The 23,644-nt window shown below is 37.8% G+C and overlaps 1 protein-coding gene across 3 annotated transcripts in view; it reads right to left on the bottom strand.

Annotated features, from left to right (window-relative positions):
• Nucleotides 1-568: 568 nt before the first annotated feature.
• Nucleotides 569-23,644, bottom strand: part of MYB (MYB proto-oncogene, transcription factor) — a 35,554-nt gene continuing 12,478 nt past the window's right edge. For 2 of the 3 annotated variants that reach the window (XM_055535694.1, XM_055535695.1), the window contains 7 exons: nt 22,331-22,585; nt 19,434-19,576; nt 18,291-18,405; nt 18,074-18,199; nt 17,090-17,200; nt 13,674-13,781; nt 569-1,900 (listed from right to left, as the gene is read on the bottom strand). In XM_055535694.1, the coding sequence (XP_055391669.1) occupies nt 1,784-1,900; nt 13,674-13,781; nt 17,090-17,200; nt 18,074-18,199; nt 18,291-18,405; nt 19,434-19,576; nt 22,331-22,585 (975 nt within the window). In that variant the 3' untranslated portion in view covers nt 569-1,783. Of the gene's footprint in view, nt 1,901-13,673; nt 13,782-17,089; nt 17,201-18,073; nt 18,200-18,290; nt 18,406-19,433; nt 19,577-21,054; nt 21,418-22,330; nt 22,586-23,644 lie in introns of all 3 variants that reach the window. The other variant, XM_055535696.1, reaches the window with a different exon arrangement.

The following is a 23,644-nucleotide window of genomic DNA, read 5'->3' as shown; positions in this document are numbered from 1 at the left end:
AAGGTTCCTGCTTACAGAAATTCCCTGGTGGTCCAGTGGTTAGGAATTTGTTTTTTCACTGCCAAGGGCCTGGGTTTGATCTCTGGTTGGGGAATCAAGATACCACATGCCGTGTGATATGGCCAAATAAATAAGTAATACATTTTTTAAAAAGGGCTCCTGTTTTCTTCCTGTGACTCTTCCCCCGACATGACATTATCCTTCAGGCCTGCATTTGTGTGCAGGCCCTACCTTTGCTGTCCTCCTACCCACTGCCCACATCTGTGGTATTGGTACCTTTGTAAATGAACTCTCTTTGCCTTATCCCAATTTAAATGCTTCTGGAACCTTGACTGATTCTAGAAGATTCTGAACTAGATTCTGGAAGATTCCTCCCAGCTGTCATTCTGCACATGATCATCTGTGAACTAACTTGGCTTGCTTGTTCTTTCTCCAAAGTTACAATTCTTGAATCCTTCAAGTTCAGATGGTATGCCAATTATTAACAGAGGAAAGTGCTCTGCGTTCACTTCATTTTCCTAAAAGTGTCACTACTGTCCACAATCAAAAGTAAGACAGAAGTCAAAAGTAAGTAAAATAAGGGCACAGCTTTATTTCACTACAAGGCAGTAAGTACACTGTCATATCAAAAGTTCAGTACCAGCCATCTTGCACCAAAGGTTCTTAAGGCAGCAACTGGCTATGGACCCCAGCTGCAAACACATAGGTTGTGTGTGGCAGTTCTGAGACCATACAGTTAAGGACTCTGGGGAATGCTGATTAACACATAAGCCCTGAATTAAAGAACAGTCAGGCTGAACTCAAAACAAAACACAGGACATCAACAACACAGATCTCCCAATAAAGAAGTGCAATGCATCCTCTTATAAACCAACAAGAACAAAAAAAAAAAAAAACAAGAAACAACCACAAATGCAAAGTCTCCCAAATAAGTTTTCCAATGTATTACAAAAGGAAAAAAGTATATATATATATATATATATGTGTGTGTATATATATATATATAAAATAAAAAAGTTTGACAATACTAGTGCATAGTCAATTACCTAACACCAAGTTTCTTTTCTCTCCTTCCCAAGCACTACTGCCCTTCTGATACTAGCAGCATGTCTACAGGCTAAGTCCATAGCAGCAAAACACATTTTTTTTTCATTTGGCATGTACAAAATTAAATTACTGAATAAAAATATAATTTTTTATAAAACTATTTCATACAGTAATAATTTTTAAAGCAAGCTAACAACAACAAAAAAAACTCTCATAAAATGGTTTGGTACAATAAACGTACCTCCAATGTTATTGACCATAAGTGAACATTTACAATATTGATTACTTATTCCACGGTGTGAAGCCAACATTTATAATAATGCATTGTGTTTAGTGATTGAAAAAAGTGAAATATTGGAGTACCTTTTTGTGTGTTAAATTTCAAAAACCTCATCACAGAAAAAATACTGGTCTGTTGGATCCTCTTAAAATACAGATAAATCATTTCATGTATTTTTTTTTTAAATCTGCCTTAAGATACTTAACCACTGACTACAATCCATGACCTAATAATTTAGGTAAAACTGTTAAACATTAATTTTTTTAAAAATCCGTTTAGTTGGGTGAAATCTCATACGATTTCACCCACCTAAATGCACTTGGTGCTGCTCTCAACTGTTGTACCACAACAAAAATAGGCTCTTCTCCCATTCATGAAAAGTCTCATGTAGAGGAATGCTATATCCCAAGTCAACTTGAAGTGTTCTGAAAACCATAATGCTTGTCTGCAAACGTCTCACATGACCAGAGTCCGGGTTGAGAAGGCATTCACATATTTCCGAGACTGACCGGAAGCTGTCATCTGATCGTCTGTCTTCCCACAGGATGCAGATTCCCAGGCACCATTACAAGGCTAACAGGGAAGGGGAGAGAGAGGGTAAGGGCAAGGTCAGACCGGGAAGCACATGCTTTAGCCCACGGATGGACTCCCAACCCCACCTGGCCCAGCAGAAAAAAATGCTGACCTCCAGATAGCAAGTAGGAGACACAGGGGAGCCTTTGTCAGATAAAATCTTCACTCTGACAACCAGGAATTCAGCATTCTTAAGTGATATTAATTATCAGAAATTGTTTGTCGTGAAGAGAGAAAACCCACTCCAAGCAGTATGATAAGATCCAGCTGTATCTTCATGTTTGAGTGCCTTTTGTCTATTAGCAGATTTTACAGACTTGGAGACAGGAATGAGTCCAGTCCCCCACATACCTAAGGTGAGCTGTGGGCATTTACTCTTTGAGCGAACTGGTGAGTGCTTGAGCTGCCCAATGAAGAAGCTCCCATAGGTGCTAGAATTGATCAACACTTACTAAACATTGTACATATTTTTAATCAAGTTAATTACATTTAAATTTAGTTATGAACATTTAAATGTATCAACTAAAATGGATATTGATCAATACCAATTAATTAATATCTATTTATTAGAATAGCTTACTTTTTAAAGATGCATTGAAAGATACAGGATGGAACTAATATCTCACAGGCAGCATCCGGATCCAGATTCTTCACACATATGATCTCATTTACACAGCACAGCCACCCTGGGTGGGGGTTCATTCTCTCTTTAATTGAGCAGGAAATGGAGACTCAGAAAGTGCAGAAAACTTGCCCAAAGCCAATCTATGGGGAAGTTGTGGAATGGTTTTGAACCTGTGTCTGTCTTCTGCCTAGCCCCAGCTCCTACCTGCCCTCCATGCATGAGTGTTTAGTCATGTCCGACTCCTTTTGACCCCATGGACTGTAGCCCACAGGGGTCCTCTATCCATGGAACTTTTCCAGCAAGAATACTGTAGTGGATTGCCATTTCCTCCTCCAGAGGATCTTTCCGACCTAGGGATCTAACCCCGGTCTCCTGCGTCTCCTGCGTCCTCGGCAGATTCTTTCCTGCTGAGCCACCAGGGAAGCCACCTGCCCTCCATGTTGTTTCAAACCAAAATATGTAATATTTGTACAAGGCCTGCTCTTTACAGCATTAAGTTTGCCCTACTTAGCTCCCAAGAGTATTGAAGATGCTTACAAAATGAATATAAATGAACAGAATTTAAAACATAGATAAAGGTAGGTCACCAAGAAATGTGGAAAAAATAAACAATACAAAGATGAGGTTAGATTTTGATTCAAAATACTTGCCATGAACCAAAATGCACCAACAAGATGTAAATCTCAAAACTAACTCTGAGCTTTCTAGCAGTCAATCCAAAGAGGGAAACAGAAACACAAGCAGTTGTAAGATTTGCTGTCCATAAGCTCAAAAGTGTGGTTTAGAAAAAGCGCAGCTATTCCTAGTATTTATATCCAAGTGGGATGTGTCTCATGGACAGAAGAAGAATAAGAAAAGAAAGCCCTCTGCTCTTTAGAGCGTCAAGTGTCCCTCAGGACAGTGGTCCCTAGCCTTTTTGGCACCAGGGATTGGTTTCGTGGAAGACAATTTTCCATGGACCATGGGCGGGGGGATGGTTTAGGTATAATTCAAGCGCATAACATTTAATGTGCACTTCACTTCTATTATTACAACAGCTCCACCTGAAGTCATCAAGCATGAGATCCCGGAGGTAGAGACCCCTGCTTAAGAGACAAACGAACACTTGACACGGGTGAAGTGATGACAGGCAGATGAGAGGTCTGAGGTGCCACAGCCAGATGAAGAGGGGATAGGACGCCAAGGAACAGCCAGGGCCATGCTCTAGGCAAAGGGCATGAATAGGCAGGATTGAGAGCGACAGGTGGTGAAGAGGGTAACCCAGGTGGCAAAATAACATGAAAGAGTCAGGAAGCTGCAATTTGTACATTGCTTGTGGGAGGGACTGGGAGACGGAAAGGAAGGAATAAGTGGATTAAACATGAGTACCACTCATGTTTCTAAGTATTTTGCATGTATCATCTCATTTAATTCTCAAAAACACCTGTGGATTAGGTAAGGCTCATTACATCTGTTTTACAGAGCAGGCAATTTTACAGGAAGAGAGAACTTAGGCAACATCCTTAAAGTCATCCAGCTAAGAAGTGATGAAGTAGGAATGCGAATCCAGGCTCTAATGAGTATAAGTTGCTGTTTCCTTTAGAGTTCTTATGAGTGGGAATTGTGTGGTCTGGTCAGCAGGGAATGCAGGAAGAAACACTGAGAGGCGGTGTTAAAGTCATCAAACTATTTAACAGAGAGGTAGGATAATTCTGAATGAACGTGGTATTTGTATGGTGATGGGACTTCTTTGCCTAGGGTCTGAAACAAAGTTTCAGCAACATAAGATTTACAGTGCCATGTTTCTAACTTGTAAACTTTCACAGGACACAAACTAGATTTCCCAGTTTCTGCCCAATCTGTTGTGCCACCTCACTGCCAACATAAAGGCACCATCCAAGTTAACACATGTTTACTCTCAAGGCTCAGAGGCTGAATACATAACTTGAAATACTACATAAGCAAGACTGATTATCATAATATTTTCCTGTAACTGTGAATCACAAAACGACAGGACAAAGATGACATCTGTTCTGGGCTGACTTCTGATACTGAGTCACATTTAATGTTTTCTAAATAAAATCACCAGGGTAAGTTTCAGCATTCTATGATACAGTTCTGAATAAATGGTGTTTCTGTAGTTTGACTCATTGGAAAAGACCTTGATGCTAGGAAAGACCGAAGGCAAAAGAAGCGGGCAACAGAGGATGAGATGGTTAGATAGCATCACTGACTCAACGGACATGAATTTGTGCAAACTCCAGGAGACAGTGAAGGACAGAGGAGCCTGCTGTGCTGCAGTCAGTGGGGCTGCAAAGAGTCGGACATGACTTAGCGACTCAACAACAAGGAACTCTAGTTTGAAGGAAGTGGATTAAATATACATATCTCTCTGGTGTAAATCTGTCCATTCAAATCCCCTATTTTAGTTTAGCTGACTGCTCACATGTTGTTGCTAACATTTTTCAGTGCAGTACTGGAACACCAAAATGACACAAGAATCCCAATTAACAAAATAAAATGTAATGGAATCATTGTAATTATTGAGCTTGTGTTTGTAGTGACACGCATAGAACATATATGATAATGTGACATATAACAACAATGTGACATCATAACATAGGACAATGTGACATAAAATAACAATATGACATATAATAACTACCATTTGAGAGTGAATAATTAAAGATGATGGCTGTCCACCATGAGTATTATGCAGGGCTTAGAATCGATGATGTACACAGAACAAAGAACACTGATCATAAAATCAGATGACTAAAAATGATGCAGAATATTTTAATATACTAATCTTATATGTAAACATAAAATAAAGATACACACAAAACTCAAAAATGTATGTTTTGAAAGGATGTTGTTGTTGTTGTATTAGTCACTCAGTCGTGTCCGAGTCTTTGCGACCCCACAGACTGTAGCCCGCCAGGCTTCTCTGTCCATGGAATTCTCCAGGCAAGAATACTGGAGTGGATTGCCATTCCCTTCTCCAGAGGAACTTCCCAACCCAGGGATTGAACCTGGGTCTCCTGCCTCACAGGCAGATTCTTTACCATTTGAGCTACAGGGAAGTCCCTTTTGAAAGAATACAGACAAACAAATGAGAGGGAAAGGAGAATAAAAGTGAAAATGGAGGTAAAAGTGAGGAGCAAGGAAGAAAGGATTGTTTATGTTTTTCTCTAGCTAAAAATTTTTCTACTTAGCTATGCTTCAATTAATACAGAATAAGTTTCTATATTAAATGAAATTAAGTATCTTAAAGTACCATATTAAAAGAATCTTATGCTTGCTTTTGGACTTTCCAGGTTGGCTGCATGGTAAAGAATCTGCCTGCCAATGCAGGAGACATGGGTTCAATCCTTGGGTTGAGAAGATCCCCTGTAGACGGAAATGGCAACCCACTCCAATATTCTTGCCTGGGAAATCCAGTGGACAGGGAAGCCTGGCAGGCTACAGTCCATGGGCTGGCGAAGAGTTGGATATGACTTAGCGACTAAATAACAACATGCTTGCTTTTACAATGTCTCTTAGTAAAAGTCAAGTTCTGACCTTTGACAATATGATACTTAATTCAGAATTCCCAATGTCTGTTCAGGAAAATCTAATACAATTATCACCCCCTAGTACATTTTCAACTTGAATGTCGTGTTTTGTTGGATCTCCCAGATGGCTCATCATTTTATTCATGTTTGGCTCTTCCTCCAAGACCAGATATTTAAAACAAGATCAATACAAAGAATGTACCCTATATTTTAAATTAATTTTTTGAAAAAAATTCAATCAGCCTCTCCCAAGTAGAGATGAAATTTATGAAGAAATAAATCAAGTTAACTGAAATATCCAAATTTCAGAAAGCAGAGCATTTCAGGGGCACCTAAATCCTGAGGCTCATAGCCTAAAGCGGACAAGATGACTTGGAACACCTAAATCTCCCAGTGTAGACAGGCACCAGGACACAGTACCCATTCTGTGCAAGAAAAACAGACCGGAACAAAAAGGCAACCACATTGAGTGGACAGCTCCTTTTCTGCATCATGAAAGTACAAAGCTAATACTTTTTGCAACCATGAACGGAAAAACTGGTCAGAGCAATCACAAACCTACTTCACGAAAGCAAATTAAGAGCAGAAGGTCAAGTACTGGGTGAGAAAAGAAATGTTGAAGTCCACCACCCAAAAGGGCAGCTGCCCCTTCTTGTGATTTCTTTCTCCCTCCTTACCTTGAAGCCTTGGAGTCCTAGGCCAACTTTTCAAGCAGACAGAATAGTTTTGACAAAGGAAGATTAAATGTCTTCATGCTAGAAGGATTTTTTTTTTAATACTGTCAAATAGATCCTTGTGCATCCTCCTTATTCCCTCTCCGTAAATGTTAGTTTCACTTACACTAAAGAATTGGTAAGAATTTCTGCACATGAATCCTTGTTAAATGACTAACCATGGTGCTGTTGCAGACATGTCACTCTACCCTAATTCATTTCAAAGTTAATAATCTTGCCACACATCCTCCTCCTCTTGCCTGCGAGTCATCTTACTTATCCACAATGTACCTTTGATCGCCCCTGGGCAGAGATGAACTGTAAACAGACTGTCAGAGCTCTAACTGGGATATCCTGCTGAAGCACTTTAAATAAATACTCTGATCCTCGGCAGAAAACAGAAGAAATCAAATGAGATAAAACCATGTCCACAGGTGATTTTCTGTCGGAATTAGATTAACTTCATATTTTTCACTAAGAATATGAATGGTTTTTTTCATCATGCTAAACAAGAACCACTATTGTTGTGACATTCATAGAGCAACTTCACACAATAACTGCTGATATCAACAGCCTTGGCAGGGTATGTGCTGTACAATTTACAAAGCCCTTAAGAAACTTGTGGAAGTCATAAAAGAATGATTTTGTAAAACCAAAGCAACTTATGAGATGGTTTTACATTTCTCTGTTTCATTTTTTTAAATAATAGCAGACATAGATGGTGTCCAAAAGACTTAAGAATTATTTTATTTTTCCATTTAATCTATCCATAGAAAAGACTTTTAAAGTGAAAGTGAAGTGAAAGCCGCTCAGTTGTGTCTGACTCTTTGCGACTCCATGGACTATACAGTCCATGGAATTCTCTAGGCCAGGATACTAGAGTGGGCAGCCTTTCCCTTCTCCAGGGGATCTTTCCAACCCAGGGATGAAACCCAGGTCTCTTGCCTTGCAGGAGGATTCTTTACCAACTGAGCTATTATGGAAGCCACAGAATTAAAATTCTAAAAATCAGAACTCATTCTCAAAGAGGCATCTTTTAAAATGTATTCGTTATAAGAGATAATGTAGAAATCTTTAGTTGTATCTTGAAAGTCAAGAATAAACCTGAGATGAAGGGTCACTGAGGTAAGGTTAGTTTGTTATCAAACTTTTCCTATGCATAAATGCTGCCAAAACAATCAAATGTGCCCAACTTCAGGATTGATAATTTTTCATAGAAAAGAGCCCTAAAAGTTAAGGGATCAAAGGTGCAGATGGTGCCAGGGGGTGCCCCATCCACATGCTTCCACATGCCACCCAGACCTAAGTTAACAATTACTACGAAGAATGGTCTTTCTCCAAATTTGGAGTTTGTCCCCAGTGTCTCTAGGGATCTTTTCATCTTACTTGTTGATAGATTTTCCAACAGTTTTAATCACATAAACTCAGGTGTCACAATTTTTTGGAAGAAAACCTCTTTCCTTAGTAACGTATTGGTTTTAACTATTAAGATTAAAGCAAGGGCCAATTAAAGCAATTATACCTTTGTTGGCCCAAGGAAAATCCAATATCACAGTGTTTACCAAACCCAACCAAACAAAAAAAATCCAGGTCTTGTACTCTCTGGGGTAGGGCACTCTGAATTTGAGCTCAACTTTCCTTCCTCACTCATTTAGCCTTTCCAGTTCATCCCAAAATTCTACATGGCAAAGTTATTTTATAAGATATATTGAAAGCAGGCTGCTGAAATATTACTAACACCTATATGAAACCTTGCCAGGGCAAGTGGAAAAAAAGTGACCCAAGGGAGAACTAAGTGAACACAGAGGTATCCAGGGAAGCAGGTCAACAACAGCGTACCAACACTAAGAAATGCCTGGAGATCTATGTCACACGGAGACGGACTGTTTCTCTGTCTGTTGACATGCCAACAAGGGCAGGAGAAAAATAGAGAAGACCAGTAAATCAGTTGTTTGATCTCCATAATACCGAAGAGATCTGACTAACTTTTTTTTCAGGAATCAGTTGAATCAGCAATCTCTTTTGGTGACCCACTGACACAGTTCTGCCAGAGTGGAAGAAGGAATGAGAAAGAACACGTGAGAGGAAATAATACACCTCAGTGCAAGTGGACCTGCTGTTGGTGACGCCTCCTTGCGTACATTTCTAAAGACACACACAGACACACACACAGAAGTCGCTCAGTCGTGTCCGACTCTTTGCGACCCCATGGATTGTAGCCCACCAGGCTCGTCGGTCCATGGGATTTTCCAGGCATGAATACTGGAGTGGGTTGCCGTTTCCTTCTCCATTCTATGGACAGGGACTATCTAAAACAGGTACCACCAATGTACACTGGCAAGTGTGCTGTCTTTTTGAAAGTAACATTATATCCACTTGATCTTCACAGCAACCCTGTATGATACATGGAGGACAAACTACAGTCCCCAATGTACAGATGAGCATTTTTTTTTTAAGAAGTTAATGAATTAAAAACATGCAATTAGAAACTGGGGAAGTCTGGATTAGAACCCAGGTGCCTGTTGTGTGCATGCTACTGCATTATACTTCTTAGCCATGCCGATCAAGCAAAAAGGGTTTGCCTCATTGTTTGAAAAATTCATAAACAATTCATATGAAGTTAGGAGCAATCCAAAGCACATGGAACTGGAAAAGTGAGTTTCAGCTGCTTGCAGTAATACCGTAAGATTCTTTGATACTGTGCAAATGTGTTTAAGTATTAATAGCTTGAGAAATTTACTTAAACTCACTTTTAAAAAAGTAAGGCGAAGAAGACAAGCCAAGTCAGGAAATTAAAATTTAAGGCTGTCACTCTGTGGTTACAAAAAAGAGGAAAGAGAGTGAGTAAAAAGCATATGAACACATCTTTTACAGTTAGGTTTTAAACAGGAATAAAAGAAAATTATAATTTAAGAGAAAAATACACAAGTTCAGAGGCTTTTAACTTAAGTGTAGTTTCAGATCTACCAATGAAAATGTTTACCTTAGGAAATGTTTATTAGAAAAATGTATTTATTTCAAAATGTAAAGCAAATCGAAAGCACCGGCAGCTCTTTTCTCCTTACTGAGGGAGTTCTGTGTATGGCGCGTGCGCACGCGTGTGTGTGTGTCTGTGTCTGTCTGTCTGTCTGTCTGCCAGTCTTGGGCTCTTTCAGAGTAACTTTCAAACAGCAGGATCCAGAAGGGTTCCACAGTGAATCTGCCTTTTCCATCCCAAACTGCAAGTATTCTAAGCTGAATATCTATTTCCTCATTTGTGATCATTTTATAAGCTTCTAGACTCCATTCTCTACTACCATACAACATGGAGAAAATGGCACAATAATCTGAAAATCTCACATATTCTGAGCTACCTGAAAGACACAAATATCAAAAAAGTCTCAGAACATTTTTATTATCAGTCCTGTCCCTGTTTGTTTTTAAAGTTAAGGCAACTAAAAAAAAGAAAAAGAAGAACTCCAACTATACTATTTTGCAGCTGCTGCAAATTCCTTTTAAAAAAAGATCAAGCATAAATAATTTCAAAAACAAATATAACATTGTTTGTGCATAATGGCTTACACTTGCCTCTAAACATTATAGCTTATGGACTAGGGGATACACGGAAAGCTCAAGCTATTAACATATGTTAATGCCTATGTGTTATGTGGCATAACACATAATATGCCACATAACACATGGGCATATCTAGCAGCCTGAGTTTGGTCTCTACATACCATTTCCCACTAAAAGATCACAGTACCTTGGGGAAATGGAGAGGAAGGAAATGTAGCTATTACATGTATTCATGCATAAGCAGGGCTTCCCAGGTGGCGCTAGTGGTAAAGAACCCTCCTGCCAATGCAAGAGACATAAGAGACACAGGTTCAATCCCTGGGTAAGGAAGATCCCCTGGAAGACAGCCTTGCAACCCACTTCAGTATTCTTGCCTGGAGAATCCCACAGACAGAGGAGCCTGGCAGGTTACAGTCCATGAGGTCACAAAGAGTCGGACATGGCCGAAGTGAGCTGACACACATGCAGGCACATATGTATAAGCGTATGCATTTACATGTGCATTAGAATCTTAACTATAAAATTCCAATATTTGGGGCCTCAAGACAATAACTGCTCTATTTAAAGTGTTGTGGGTATAATTAAGCCAGGGATCATTAACACTGAAATGACAGAACACAGAACCGCACTCTTAGTGTAGTCTTCAGTAAACTTTTCTTGTGCCTAAGCAAATGTATTTAGTCAGTTAGATGGACAATCATTTCAACATTTCATATTTTAGAAGTATCCGAATTTTAAAATATTTTAGGAGTCAAATTTAGTTGTTTTAATTAAATGCACTCTAACAAAATGCCTAGGTTGTTTGGATAAAATCCCATTTAACGTTTGATATATTTATTAAAGGTACAAATTATAAAGTTTCTAGATTATATAAAGTACTCAAGTTGAATAGCCAGGTCATTTAACAAATGCACAATATGGTCAATAGTACCATGCATGAAAAATCTGTCCAATTAGGTCAAATTGAATTATCAATGGAAATATATGATAGATCATAATGGTTTTAACGAAAAGATTACCAAATTGCTTAAAAATCTATACAAATATTATTGAGTCAGGTTTATATGAAATATAGGCAATATATGCTTAAATATTTAGAATGACCTGATGCATTTTCTAATTTGAAACATTTTAGAAATCATATATTTCTATGGTATTAGAAGCTAGGTTTCCATGACACAAAATGAAGGAGATACTTGGTAGGTGCCGTTCGCTCTTAAAATGAATTAGTTATCTATTATAGCAAGTTATTAAAATATATTTGAGTGGTGTACATCAGTAAAACCATATAGTGTATATGAAAGCATTGACTCCAAAATCAGCTTGTGGTGTCAATTCTTTAGGTGGGTGGAGTTGACAACTGTTACCTTCACCATTTGATGTATGTAGGTGGCTTAATCTCAGTATACAATGATAGAATCTGAAGAGTACCAAATATGACTCATTTGATATGCTAGAAAATATAGATTAATAAAAACAGAGCTACTACTTAATACTGAGCTTCAAGGATGAGGAATATTGGGTTGGCCAAGAAGTTTGCTTATCAGATGTTATGGAAAAACATGAATAAACGTTTTGGCCAACCCAATATTTTCATTAAATAAAATATAATGATAATAAAGTTCCATATTGATTATTTTTTTAACTCAATAGCATTAAAACATTTAAGGTAAGAATTAGCCAACCTATTTTTATAAACACTGATATTGTTGCCAAATTTTTATATAATACATATTTGATATCTGTACTGTGTTTGGCTCAATATATTTTATATTTGCATAAAAGTTTAGATTTAGGTTTTGCTGAACACTATCTGGTTAGGCCAAAAGCTTTAGGATTTAGTTTTAGGGAAAGAACCAGGGGTTTTCAACTTCATAATGATAACTGTCTCCAAATATATTTACATGTTGCAATTTAGCACTTAGAATGCACTTTTTCTTACTACTATAAATATAAGTCAGATCCTAGCCTAGGTTACAAAATTACATAAAACAGCTTAATTAATGCACTAATAGCACTAGCCAAATCCTTATCCTCTGGAAACCCAGGGCCAAAAAATTCAGGGAGGAAGAAAGCAAGAAAAACAAACAAAAAAAGCGTTTTCATTCTGGATCTAGGAGCAGCTGTAGGTAAAATTTTGTAATGGGTGACCTTTGCATTCTCCTAATCTCCTTTCTGGGTCCCCTCTTATGCAGAGTTTGTTCTTTTCCTCATCTCCCAATTCTGTGCCATATTCTGAGACTTCTTCACACTTCTTCCCAGGCCTGATCAACTCAGGAAAGACTCTGGATCCCCTCAAGGACTGTCTTTCCCTAGCCCACACTCCAGTCAGTGGTCACCTTTCATCAAAGCAGTTGGATCAGACAGAAGCCACAAGGAGAGCAATCTGATGGAATTAAACCACAAAGTGTGCCTACAGCCCTTCCAGCTGTATTTGCATTTCTTAAAAATAATGCTAAGTATCACAAATGCTTTAAAGGGGGTAGTTTTAAGATTCTCATAATTTGGAGAGTGCAGGCCTACCGCAGTGACAAGAAAGCCCATCCAGGAACAGGACACTCTTTCAGATCATACCATCTCACATGGTGCCTTCCCTCACAGGACAAATATGACTTTTCACTTCCAAATCCAGGTTCTCTATATGCTCCAGGGTTTATGGTTTTTCCCTCAGTGTGGCGGGGAGGGCTCTGCAGGTGACTGGGTATTGTATTATTTAATGTTGGGAACCGCTGTAAATAATTTAAGGGAGCAAATTTGCATTCTTATTTACATTTGGTTCAGGATTAATTTGGAATTTGTTGTATTTTATCAACATACACCTACTTCAGAAAAAGGGAAATCTCTTTTGATATTAAAACCCGAGAGCAGATGTTCAGCTAGAGATTAGCCACGTAACACTGACAGTTGACTTTCTCATTCTGATAGTCAAATACGTTGTAATTCTTTTCTAGCTATCTAATTTCAAACTTCTTTGAAAATCTAAACAAGGTCTGAGCTTTGATGGCTTAGTGAGGGAACAAAAAAGTAAAAATTTTGAAACTAAAAGTAAACTATATCAATTATTTAATAAAACCTTTAAAAGCAGAAGAAAGAGATACTGTCACATGTGATTAACAATCCTAGTCTCAGTCACAGTAAGAAATGCTTCACTTCATCATTCTTTGGAAGCTTGCTCTAATAAAAAAATTTTCAGTGAGTCTCCTATGAGTGGCAACAAGGAATTTTAGGAGTCTTTTAGACATTGGGAATTATTTAAAAGCATCACTCCACTACGTGTAAAATGTTTGTTTTTTTTTAAGTTTTATAGTAAATGACTTTTTAGATACCAATGCTGGAATAGTAATTACCTGCAAGGGACTTGCCAGGGACCTGCTTTTAGGTACTGTAAATGCTTTGAGAACATTGTCTTCATCTTCTGATACTGGCGTCATTAAAACGGAACTTGTAAGAATATTCTAAAGGAAAAGAGAATAATTTGAAATTGAAATGAGGTAGGATAATAAGGGGACTGACAGAATTCTAACACTTGAAAGAGTAGATTACTATGAGTTGACACACATTGGCAGGAAAAAAAATGCAGGTATCTGCCAGAAATTCTCTTCCCAATGAGCTAAATGGAGAACTCAACTCTGCACTAACCCTCATCCCACTGGCAAACATCACTAAAACAAAAAGCTTTGAGGTCCCACACAGTTCCAGGAATAAGGCAGGGCACTCAAAAACATCTGCTAAATGAGTTCAATAAAGACACATCTTTAAAATGAAAAATTTACTAAGCTCTGGTGAGAGAACTGTTCATTTCATATAATGGTAAGAAATCTTTTCGAGTTACAGATTAATGGTAGTATAGTTTAAAGGTGAAAAGAATGGAATTTAGAACCAAAGTTCTAACCCAGAACCACCACTTATAAGCTATACAATCTTGAACAAGTGACTAAGCCTCCTCATGCCTCAGTTTCCCTACTAGTATAATGGAAATGACAATGTTACCGACCTTGTAGGGTACTTGTGAGGGTTAGATATCTGAGTTAATGCATCTAAAGCTCTGGGAATATTAATCACCACTTTGTACACACTGAATAAATATTAGCAATTGCTATTACCTCTGATTCTTCATAAGAGAAAAGGGTAATCATTCACAAATTATAAACTTTTAAAATAATGGTTAACTAAGAGGAAAACAAAAAAGGAAAACAAAACAACAACTACCAAGCTATGAAAAGACACAGAAAACATTTAAGAGCATATTACTAAATGAAAGAAGCTAGTCAGGAAGCTTCATACTGTATGATTCCAATTATATAATATTATGCAAGATGCAAAACTGTAGACTAAAAAGATCAGTGGGTGCCAGAGCTGAGGGGGAGGGAAGGATAACTAGACAGAACATGGAGGACCTTCAGGGCTGTGAAACTACGTTCTATTATACTATAATGGTGAATAAACATCAGTATGCTGCTGCTGCTGCTGCTAAGTCGTTTCAGTCGTGTCCGACTCTGTGTGATCCCATAGACGGAAGCCCACAGACGGAAGCCCACCAGGCTACCCTGTCCCAGGATTCTCCAGGCAAGAACACTGGAGTGGGTTGCCATTTCCTTCTCCAATGCATGAAAGTGAAAAGCGAAAGTGAAGTCGCTAAGTCGTGTCCGACTCTTAGCGACCCCATGGACTGCAGCCCACCAGGCTCCTCCATCCATGGGATTTTCCAGGCAAGAGTACTGGAGTGGGGTGCCATCGTTTTCTCCGTCATTTCAGTCGTGTCCAATTCTGTGCGACCCTATGGACTGTAGCCTGCCAGGTTCTTCTATCCATGGGATTCTCCAGGCAAGAACACTGGAGTGGGTTGCCATTTCCTTCTCCAGTGCATGAAAGTGAAAAGTGAAAGTGAAGTCGCTCAGTCCTGTCTGACTCTTAGCGACCCCATGGACTGCAGCCCACCAGGCTCCTCTGTCCATGGGATTTTCCAGGCAAGAGTACTGGAGTGGGGTGCCATTGCCTCCTCCGAAACGTCAGTATAAATTTGTCCAAATACATAGAATGTATGACACCAAGAGTGAACTCTAAGGTAAACTATGGATTTAGGGTGACTATGTGTCAATGTGGGCTCATCAGTTGTAACAAATGTAACCACCTGGTGGGTGATGTTGCTAAGGGAGAGGCTGTGCATATGTGAGGGTGAGGATACATGGAAAATCTCTGTATCTTTTATTCAACTTTGCTACTAACTTAAGACTGCTCTGAAAAATAATCTGTTTTAAAAAATGGTTAAAAAATAGAATAAAATAAAAAATGGTTGTAACCAAAGCAATGCAACATTGTGTATGATAAAGGGCATTTACTACATACAAAGAGTCGGATAGGACTGAGCATGCATGCACACACTCAGATGCTACATAAAACCAAACAGGAGACAACTTACCAAGGAGGAAATACAGGTATCCCCTGCTATTCAAAAGTTCACGTCACACCACTTCACTTTGATGAAAGTCCTACATTAGTAGTTATTTTCATGAACAGCTAACCAATCGAAATCCAAAGAGAATTTTTGCTTTTGTTTTGCAGCCAACTATTATAGAGGCAGCACCTACCCTGAGCAGTTAGAGTGGCACCACCAAGTTCCTTCCCCAGGCAGTACACTCAGCATCTCAGCACCAAGTGCCACAGTTTAGAACTGGTATGAGCATCTTCATCTCAATTTATTTATTTTTATTCATTTTTTTACTGAAGCATAGTTGCTTTAAAATATTATATTAGTTTCTGATGTACAACTTGTATAACACTAGATATTTTTATACATTATACATCATACACAGTTATTATAAAATACTATCTTTCTTGTGCTACACATTGAAAGTGAAAAATGAAAGCGTTAGTCACTCAGTCATGTCCGACCCTTAGTGACCCCGTGGACTGTAGCCCACCAGGCTCCTCTGTCCATGGGATTCTCCAGGTACTATACATTATATCCCTGTAATATTTATAACTGGGAGTCTGTACCTCTTAAACCTCGTCACCTATTTCATCCTTTTCCCCACCCCTTTTCCCTCTGGCAACCACTAGCTTGTACTCTGTATCTGTGAGTCTGTTTCTATTTGTTTCTTTGTTTTGTTTTCTAAAATTCGATTTATTTTTTGCACCTGTTAGTAAGATAAGTCCTAAGGTAAACTACTTCTTTGCTTTATGGTGGCTCAGTGGTAAAGAATCCGCATGCCATGCAGGAGACCTGGGTTGTCCCTGGGTTGGGAAGATCCCCTGGAGAAGGAAATGGCCACCTACTCCAGTATTCTTGGCTGGGAAATCCCATAGACAGAGGAGCCTGGCGGACTAAAGTCCATATGCTCACCAGAGTCAGACATGACGTTATGACTGAACCACCACCAAAGGTTTCACAGGAATGCTCTACTTTCAGATAGTAGGAGACACTTGTACTACTTTTAGAAGAAAAATAAGTAAATGAAAAGATAAGGTAAAAATTGTTTTCATGAAAATATGTATTTCCATGCCGTAGATTTTTTAAGTGGCCAGGACTCTCAACTCATGAGTGAATAAACAACAAACAAGTCTGCAGTAGAACAGAATCTATTTCCAACACATGAACAAAATCTCACCGTATATTCAACATTAATGATCATAAGAAAATAATTATGTGAGAGAATACTGAGAAGTATGATGCACGAAAGAGTGCCAAAACCACAATGGCCCCACATGCCTCACACAGAATTCTGTGAGCCACCAACATCTTATAACATGGGCGTGTACTTACTGGCATGTCTGCCACAGGTGATGCCTGTGTGAACAGCTGAGTGTTCAGACTATCCCCTTCCCAGTGGTTTGAGCAGAAGAAGTTTCCTGCTTTATCAGTTGGAGATTCCACCTAAAAGCAAACAGGAAGTGCTTTGTTGTTTCTAGAGCTAGAACTTCCCAAGAAACACTTACATTCAAGAGTCAATTTCCCTAAGATGAATAAAGTCTGAGGATCTAATGGGTAACGTGGTGAGGACAGCTGATAATACAATATTGTATAGTTGAAATTTGCTAAGAGTAGAACTTAATTACATGTTATCACTGGAAAAAAGGTAAATATGTGAGGTGATAGATATATGTTAACTAACTCAATGGGGGAGAATCCTTTCACAAAGTACATGTATATCAAAACATCACATTGTATACTTTAAATGTCTTATCACTTTATTTGTCAATTATATCTCAGTAAAGCTGAAGAAAAAGTCAGTCTCTGGCCAATCTCTCAACCTCTTATCCTTATATGAAATAAATTCAAAAGGCCCGGTATCTAACCTGCTGGAAATGCTTCTTGACACCAAGCTAAAACTTTGATCTTGACAAGTTAGATTGCCTTTCTTTTACACTATGAATTAAAGAAACCGTTATTTAATTAGTTTCATTTCTCCATGATATCCAACAATTAAACATCTATGTATCAGTCAGTCATCTATCCATCTTTATATCAGTGATTTTAAAAAGTACAATACAAAGCTGCTTCCTTCTCTTTCCTCTATACTTTCTAGCATCTTTTCTGTTCAAACAGGAAGGAAATAGAAGTGGCTTGGCTTCCCAATTACAAGGTGGCATGCATATGCTGCCAAGCCTGGCTGTACCTCTTAGCAGCATCTTATATGAAAATATTGTATGAAACATGGTGTTACACAGTGTCCACGCCAGACACATCAAGCTGCCCACAAGGAACAAAGGCAGCAGGGTTGTTCTTTTCAAAGGATCCCATGTTTACCTCTTGTTTAATCTTCTTCAGTAAAGGTTGTCCATTTTCTTGAAACTCAGCAACAATCCCAGATTCATCAGATTCCTGTTTGATCACATCCTGTAGGTCTTCTACTAGATGAGATGGTGTCTGAGGCTGAAGGAAAAATTGGGTACATTTCCATCAGAGGAAATTTTCTATCTGTATTAATACATCAACTAAACCCAAGAAATTTACTAGAACTTACTAGCATCTTCAGGGGACCATATTTAATTTCTTGAGCTGTGAGTGCATGTTTGAATGGTGTAGGAGTTCTTGGAGAGCTTTCTAGAATTGACCTTTTGATAGCTGGAGTTCTGAAGCTTTAAAAAGAAAACAAGAATTGGTTCAATATGAAAGATCATATGTCCCTTATGTTTCTCTACCTGTTAAATGTAATATTCTTCTACTAAATACAACAAAGTCTTATTGATATAGAATAGGGTATGCTGATGGATCATGTATGTATTATTAAGGAAAAGATAATATGTCTATCATGTATTTCCAAATATTTCAAACTATCATACCCCAAAACTAAGAGCATTAAAATATTTCTCATCTTTCTTTAATCATTCTGAAAATACATGTAGTGACTCTAAGCCTTTAAAATGAACACAAGCATTATGAAGATCTGATGTCATTTACAAATCAACTTTATCCATTCATTATCTTATATCTATCCACAACAGAAAACATGCTAACCTCTGAAAACTAAAAGGTTTTTAAAACCATTTTTAAAATGTATTTATGGTATCAGAAATAATAAAATTGCATTTTTAAAAGGCTTATTACAATTCATATTGATGTTCTCTGGCATTTTTTTTGAATTGGTTAAGCCTTTATTGAATATAAACAATGGCTTAACCATTCCTTGGCTTTTAATCATATACTTTTCCTGGAGATGGCAAAACAGGTCCAATCGATAGGTAAATTTCAGAAAGAAAAAATAAGATTTAAAAATATAAACTAAGTAAAGAACCATACTTATTCTTATTTCAAAGTTTATAATTAGAGAGGAAAGGATGTTGAAAATCTTGTTTTCAATGAAAAAGACTTACTGAACAAACAGAAAAACTGAATGGAAAAGTTATATTAAACCTTCCTCTAGATATATAGGAAATTGTGAAGTGAACTACAAAAGATAGTTTATTCTCCCCCACTTCCACCTCTAGGTAGCTCTAACATGCCCAGGACAGACATATTCAATGTGGAAATACACATGATAATGTACATAAAAGTGGATCAGTAAAATTATACACATATAAGTAGATCAGACACTTGGGGACTATTTTCTATTAATTAACTATAAGTAAATAAAATAAATAATTTTTTTATTGAAACAAGGACTTACATAGTATTTTCCTTTTGAATTTTCACAGTCTGGTCTCTATGAAATGGAGTTGTAACAGTCAATTTGTGACCATTTAGTGGGGTGGAAGTTAAAGAAGGCATTTCCAAGTCTAAGTTTTCATGGTTATTGGAAGTATTTAAGAACTAAATATGAGAAGAAAGAAAAAAATACTTAAGTTAAACAGTGATTCTTTACTCAGCCCAATTTAAAAATCGATGTTAACAAATAGGTATGTTTTACTGACCCACTATATGAAATAATGATGTTAACAAGCACACAGTGTTTTATTTCAATTTTGCACCCAAGATTTGGAATATGATTTCCAAAAAAACTTGCAAAATCCTAAGAAAACATTCTCAATAAATGACACCTGTCATTAAAGAGAATGAGATGCACTTTTTATTAATGTTAAAAGTGCGGAAGTGACATCTTTTGGAAAGTAATCATTGTTTTTCTTTCATACTTTTTCTTCTCTTTAGTCATCTAGGAAACATTATTGTATAAAATTGACATTATGTGGAAAATTCTTGAGTAATAACCTGTATCTCTCAAAACACTGATGTTCTGGGAAAGTAATAGGTGTTCCTCAAATGGTTTCAAGGTAAAACAAATTTGGAAAACATATTGCAATCTCTTGGAAATTCACAATGCACATTAGTGTATTTAAAACTTTGAGAGATCCTGCAGTAAAGAAACTGCCTTAATTTTGTTCAATTCAGTGTTTCCCAAACTTATCTACTTGTATATTTAGGTATTTTTCTGGAATATCATTAAAGTCTTACAGAACTAATATACTCCAGAACAGAATTTGGAAAATACAAGTGAAAAAATAAGATTGGTTTTTTAGTGGGCATATCATTTGCTCACATTTAGAGTTGTTCTTAAAACAGACTCAACAGACATAACTGGAAAAATGTTTTAAAGTGCCAAATTAACTTCAAATGTTTACATAATTAAGGAACAAATCTTTGATAAGAATTATAATTTCTATGCTTTAAAAATCTATATGAAGTAAGAACATTCATTGGCAAAAAAAAAAATGTGCTAATAAAATCTTAAGGCATGACTCAGAAGAGCCAATGTTGAGAAAGTGAAATTAAAACATACGTTATTTTTCTTAAGCATTTGTTCCTCATTTTCTTCCAAAATTTTTTCACTTAAAGATGGATTGGAACCTTTAAATTGTCTAGTTGCACTTCAAATGTTATCTAAACATTTGGTCCCCTCCTCCCCTGGGTCAGTGAATCATGTAATAATAAGTGAACAAAGAGACAGAAAATCTGTTAAAGTTTTTAAAGGGAGGGAAGGGATGGGAGACAAGGAAGAAATAGAAATGTTAAACTCCAGTGTGGAAGGAAATAAATGCACATCCCATGCAACTAACCATCCTTCAAATCACCAGAAAGTCAGAGAGAGAATTATGACAAAATCATCAGTCAGTCTACAGACAGCCTAAACTCTCAGAGGCAGTATGACTTAGCAATAGCTAGAGGCAACAATGGAATGAAATCAGTGAAGACAATAGTAATTAGTCATTTGTTCCAAAGGATTAGTTTCTAGATTATTAAGGCTCAGGTGTCTGTTGAAAATTAGTAACAGCTGTGCAAAAATTGTGCTCTACCTGCGAGGGGGAGAATGGTAGGCTTTTGACAGGGGAACGCTTGGGAGTTGAACTGCTGACGTCAGCAAGTATCAAGGAACTAGAGTGTCCAGTGGCTATGGGGCTGGCCTGGCCCCGCTTTTTTCGAAGGATGACCCGTGGAATTGTGCTGAGCCTCGCAGGAGGGAAGGGCTTGGGCAGGTCAAGTGAACCCTCACTCAACTTGCGTCCGTTCGCCCTCGTGCTAGGCTCTCCTGCAGGTCTATTCACACTGCCCTCTTTCTGCTGAAGCTGGAGGGCTTTGCCTGCATCGTGTTGGCTAGGTGAAAAATCTGCTTCTTCAAAGAATTCAAAACTGCTGAGATCACCCCACGATGAAGCATCCTGAAACAATGTGGGAGGCACAGAACTTTGAGACAGTGTGTGCATGGTGTGTGCCATCACCTGTAACACAGCACTGAGAAAGATGCTGAATGCAAAGAAAACACCTGGCCCCCTTGCTAGACTTCCTGTTAAACAGCCTGGAGATTGAAACAGTTGTTCTGGCACAGGGCATGGTGTGTCTCCCATCCTGCCTCGAGGCTGGCCCTCCCGGGCGCTGCAGGAAGCTCCCAGTACTCTATCATTTGCATGCAGTTCAAAGCAAAAAGAAAACCTCTTGGGTGGCACATCTTGGCAATATTCATCCTCTGTCTGATGGGGATGCAATAAATGCTTTTTAATCAACTGGGAAACAAAGAAAATGAATTGTCAGCTTTTCTGATGCTGAATTCAAGTTTGTTTCACCGGAGATGGTTTGTGTCAGTGAACTAGTTGGGACCAGTAATCAATAATCAATGTTTGTGGAGAAAGCCATGTACCACCAATGAACTTATTAGCACTTCAAATACATTGGAAGACTGCTTTAAGTTCTAAGTATTTCTTAACATAATTCTTAATGAGCTATCCAAAAGCAAAGCACAGTTCTGGGAAAACACAAAGGAATAAACAAAGTTAAAAAAAAAAAGGTTTAAAATAATCCAAATATTCTTATAGCCCAAGCTCTACTTAAAGGTCATTGACTCTACTATTTTTATAAATATGCATTTTGAAGGAAATGTGTGAAAAGCTACCTTTTATGTGAGTAGCCTAAGAAATCAGATATTGAAGAAACACAAAAACTAAAGTCACACTTATATGTTTACATTACTATATGCTAATAATACAATATTCACTACAGAAAATGGCCACGATTTGAGAAGTGGGTTTCCTAATTCCTCTTCCCAAAACATTAACTTGCCTTAAAAATTCTACTTACAGAATCTATAAATTGAAGTGTTTCTGCAAATTCTAAGAGGTTCTTAACATTGTCCAGGATGGTGCTTTGGTGGAAGATCATGCACCTGGCAGGAGAGGCACTTTCTTCAGGTAGGGAGCCGGGCTCTGCGGGCAGAGATGGAGTGGAGTGGTGCTCTTCCAAACAGGAAACAGGTGCACTGTCTCCATGAGGTCTGGTGTGGTCGGCAATGGCGGTGCTGTGCCACCCGGGGTAGCTGCATGTGTGGTTCTGTGTCTAAGGAGGGGGTTGGGGGAATAAAGAAAGAGCAGGGAGAAGAAAGGGAGAAGGAACTTAGCAATGAAGTTGCATAAGGTATCAGATGCTGTTAGAGGAAAGATAAAAGCCATTGCATCATCCAGAACTTGCGCCTATGAAACAGTTGTCAAGATGTTTCCTTTTATCAATGCAAGACCCCACTTTGTAGTAGTGGTATATAGCCTGTCATCTATGGATGACCTTCATTGCCATCATTTTGTTAAAACTGCAAACAGAGGAACTCTGTTACAAGGAACAACTCTCACATGGAATGTCTTAAAGATCTACTTGAACATAATTTCCAAAAGGACCATAAATGTTTGTTGTGAATTAAGTGGGCTGTTATTCTCACCCTAACCTACACAAGGGCTGGAAGATTCAAAAGTTAGAGTTTCTTTTATCTGTGTATATTCTTGTGTCTTCTATTCCTTTTTAATGCTACAGATTGCACTGATGCAGTAAAGGGCTGCCAAATCAACGTGGTTACAAAAGCAGAAGAGCAAATTAACAGAAGTCTCCTTTCAGCATGACCACGCAACAGGAGAAATTGCAAAACATTAACTAAAGTTAAAAAGTGGTCGAACTATCAAAGGCACATAATCATTTTATTATTTAACCAAAAAGAAATCTACTCCTGAGGATACCTACTGGGTATCGTATCTTTTATTCTCTTTGTTGGTTAACTACATATGTTACAAAGTACAAGCTGCTTTCCCAGTTTGTCGTCCAGTCACTAGAAAAGATGTCAAAATTCAATAATGGTCCACACGGCTTTTGTGCATGCAAACAAAAGAGGGTCACTTATTTATGGAGAGATTTGATATATATATATATATATAATTTTTACATGGATATACTGGGCATACATCAAGTTATGTTTGAAATGATAAATATGAAAATCTAGCTTAAGAAAAGTAATAGAAAAAAATTCAATGAATAGGCACCAGACACACAGCTTTGTAAAAAAAAAATTGCAAATTTTCAGTTTTTTCTCTGCTACTCACTAAATTGATTATAGTCCTTCTGAAGAAAAAAAAA

This window comes from Bubalus kerabau, chromosome 9 (assembly GCF_029407905.1).
Source record: "Bubalus kerabau isolate K-KA32 ecotype Philippines breed swamp buffalo chromosome 9, PCC_UOA_SB_1v2, whole genome shotgun sequence".
NCBI classification, from domain to species: Eukaryota; Metazoa; Chordata; class Mammalia; order Artiodactyla; family Bovidae; genus Bubalus; species Bubalus kerabau.
This window is presented reverse-complemented; position numbering and strand designations above follow the sequence as displayed.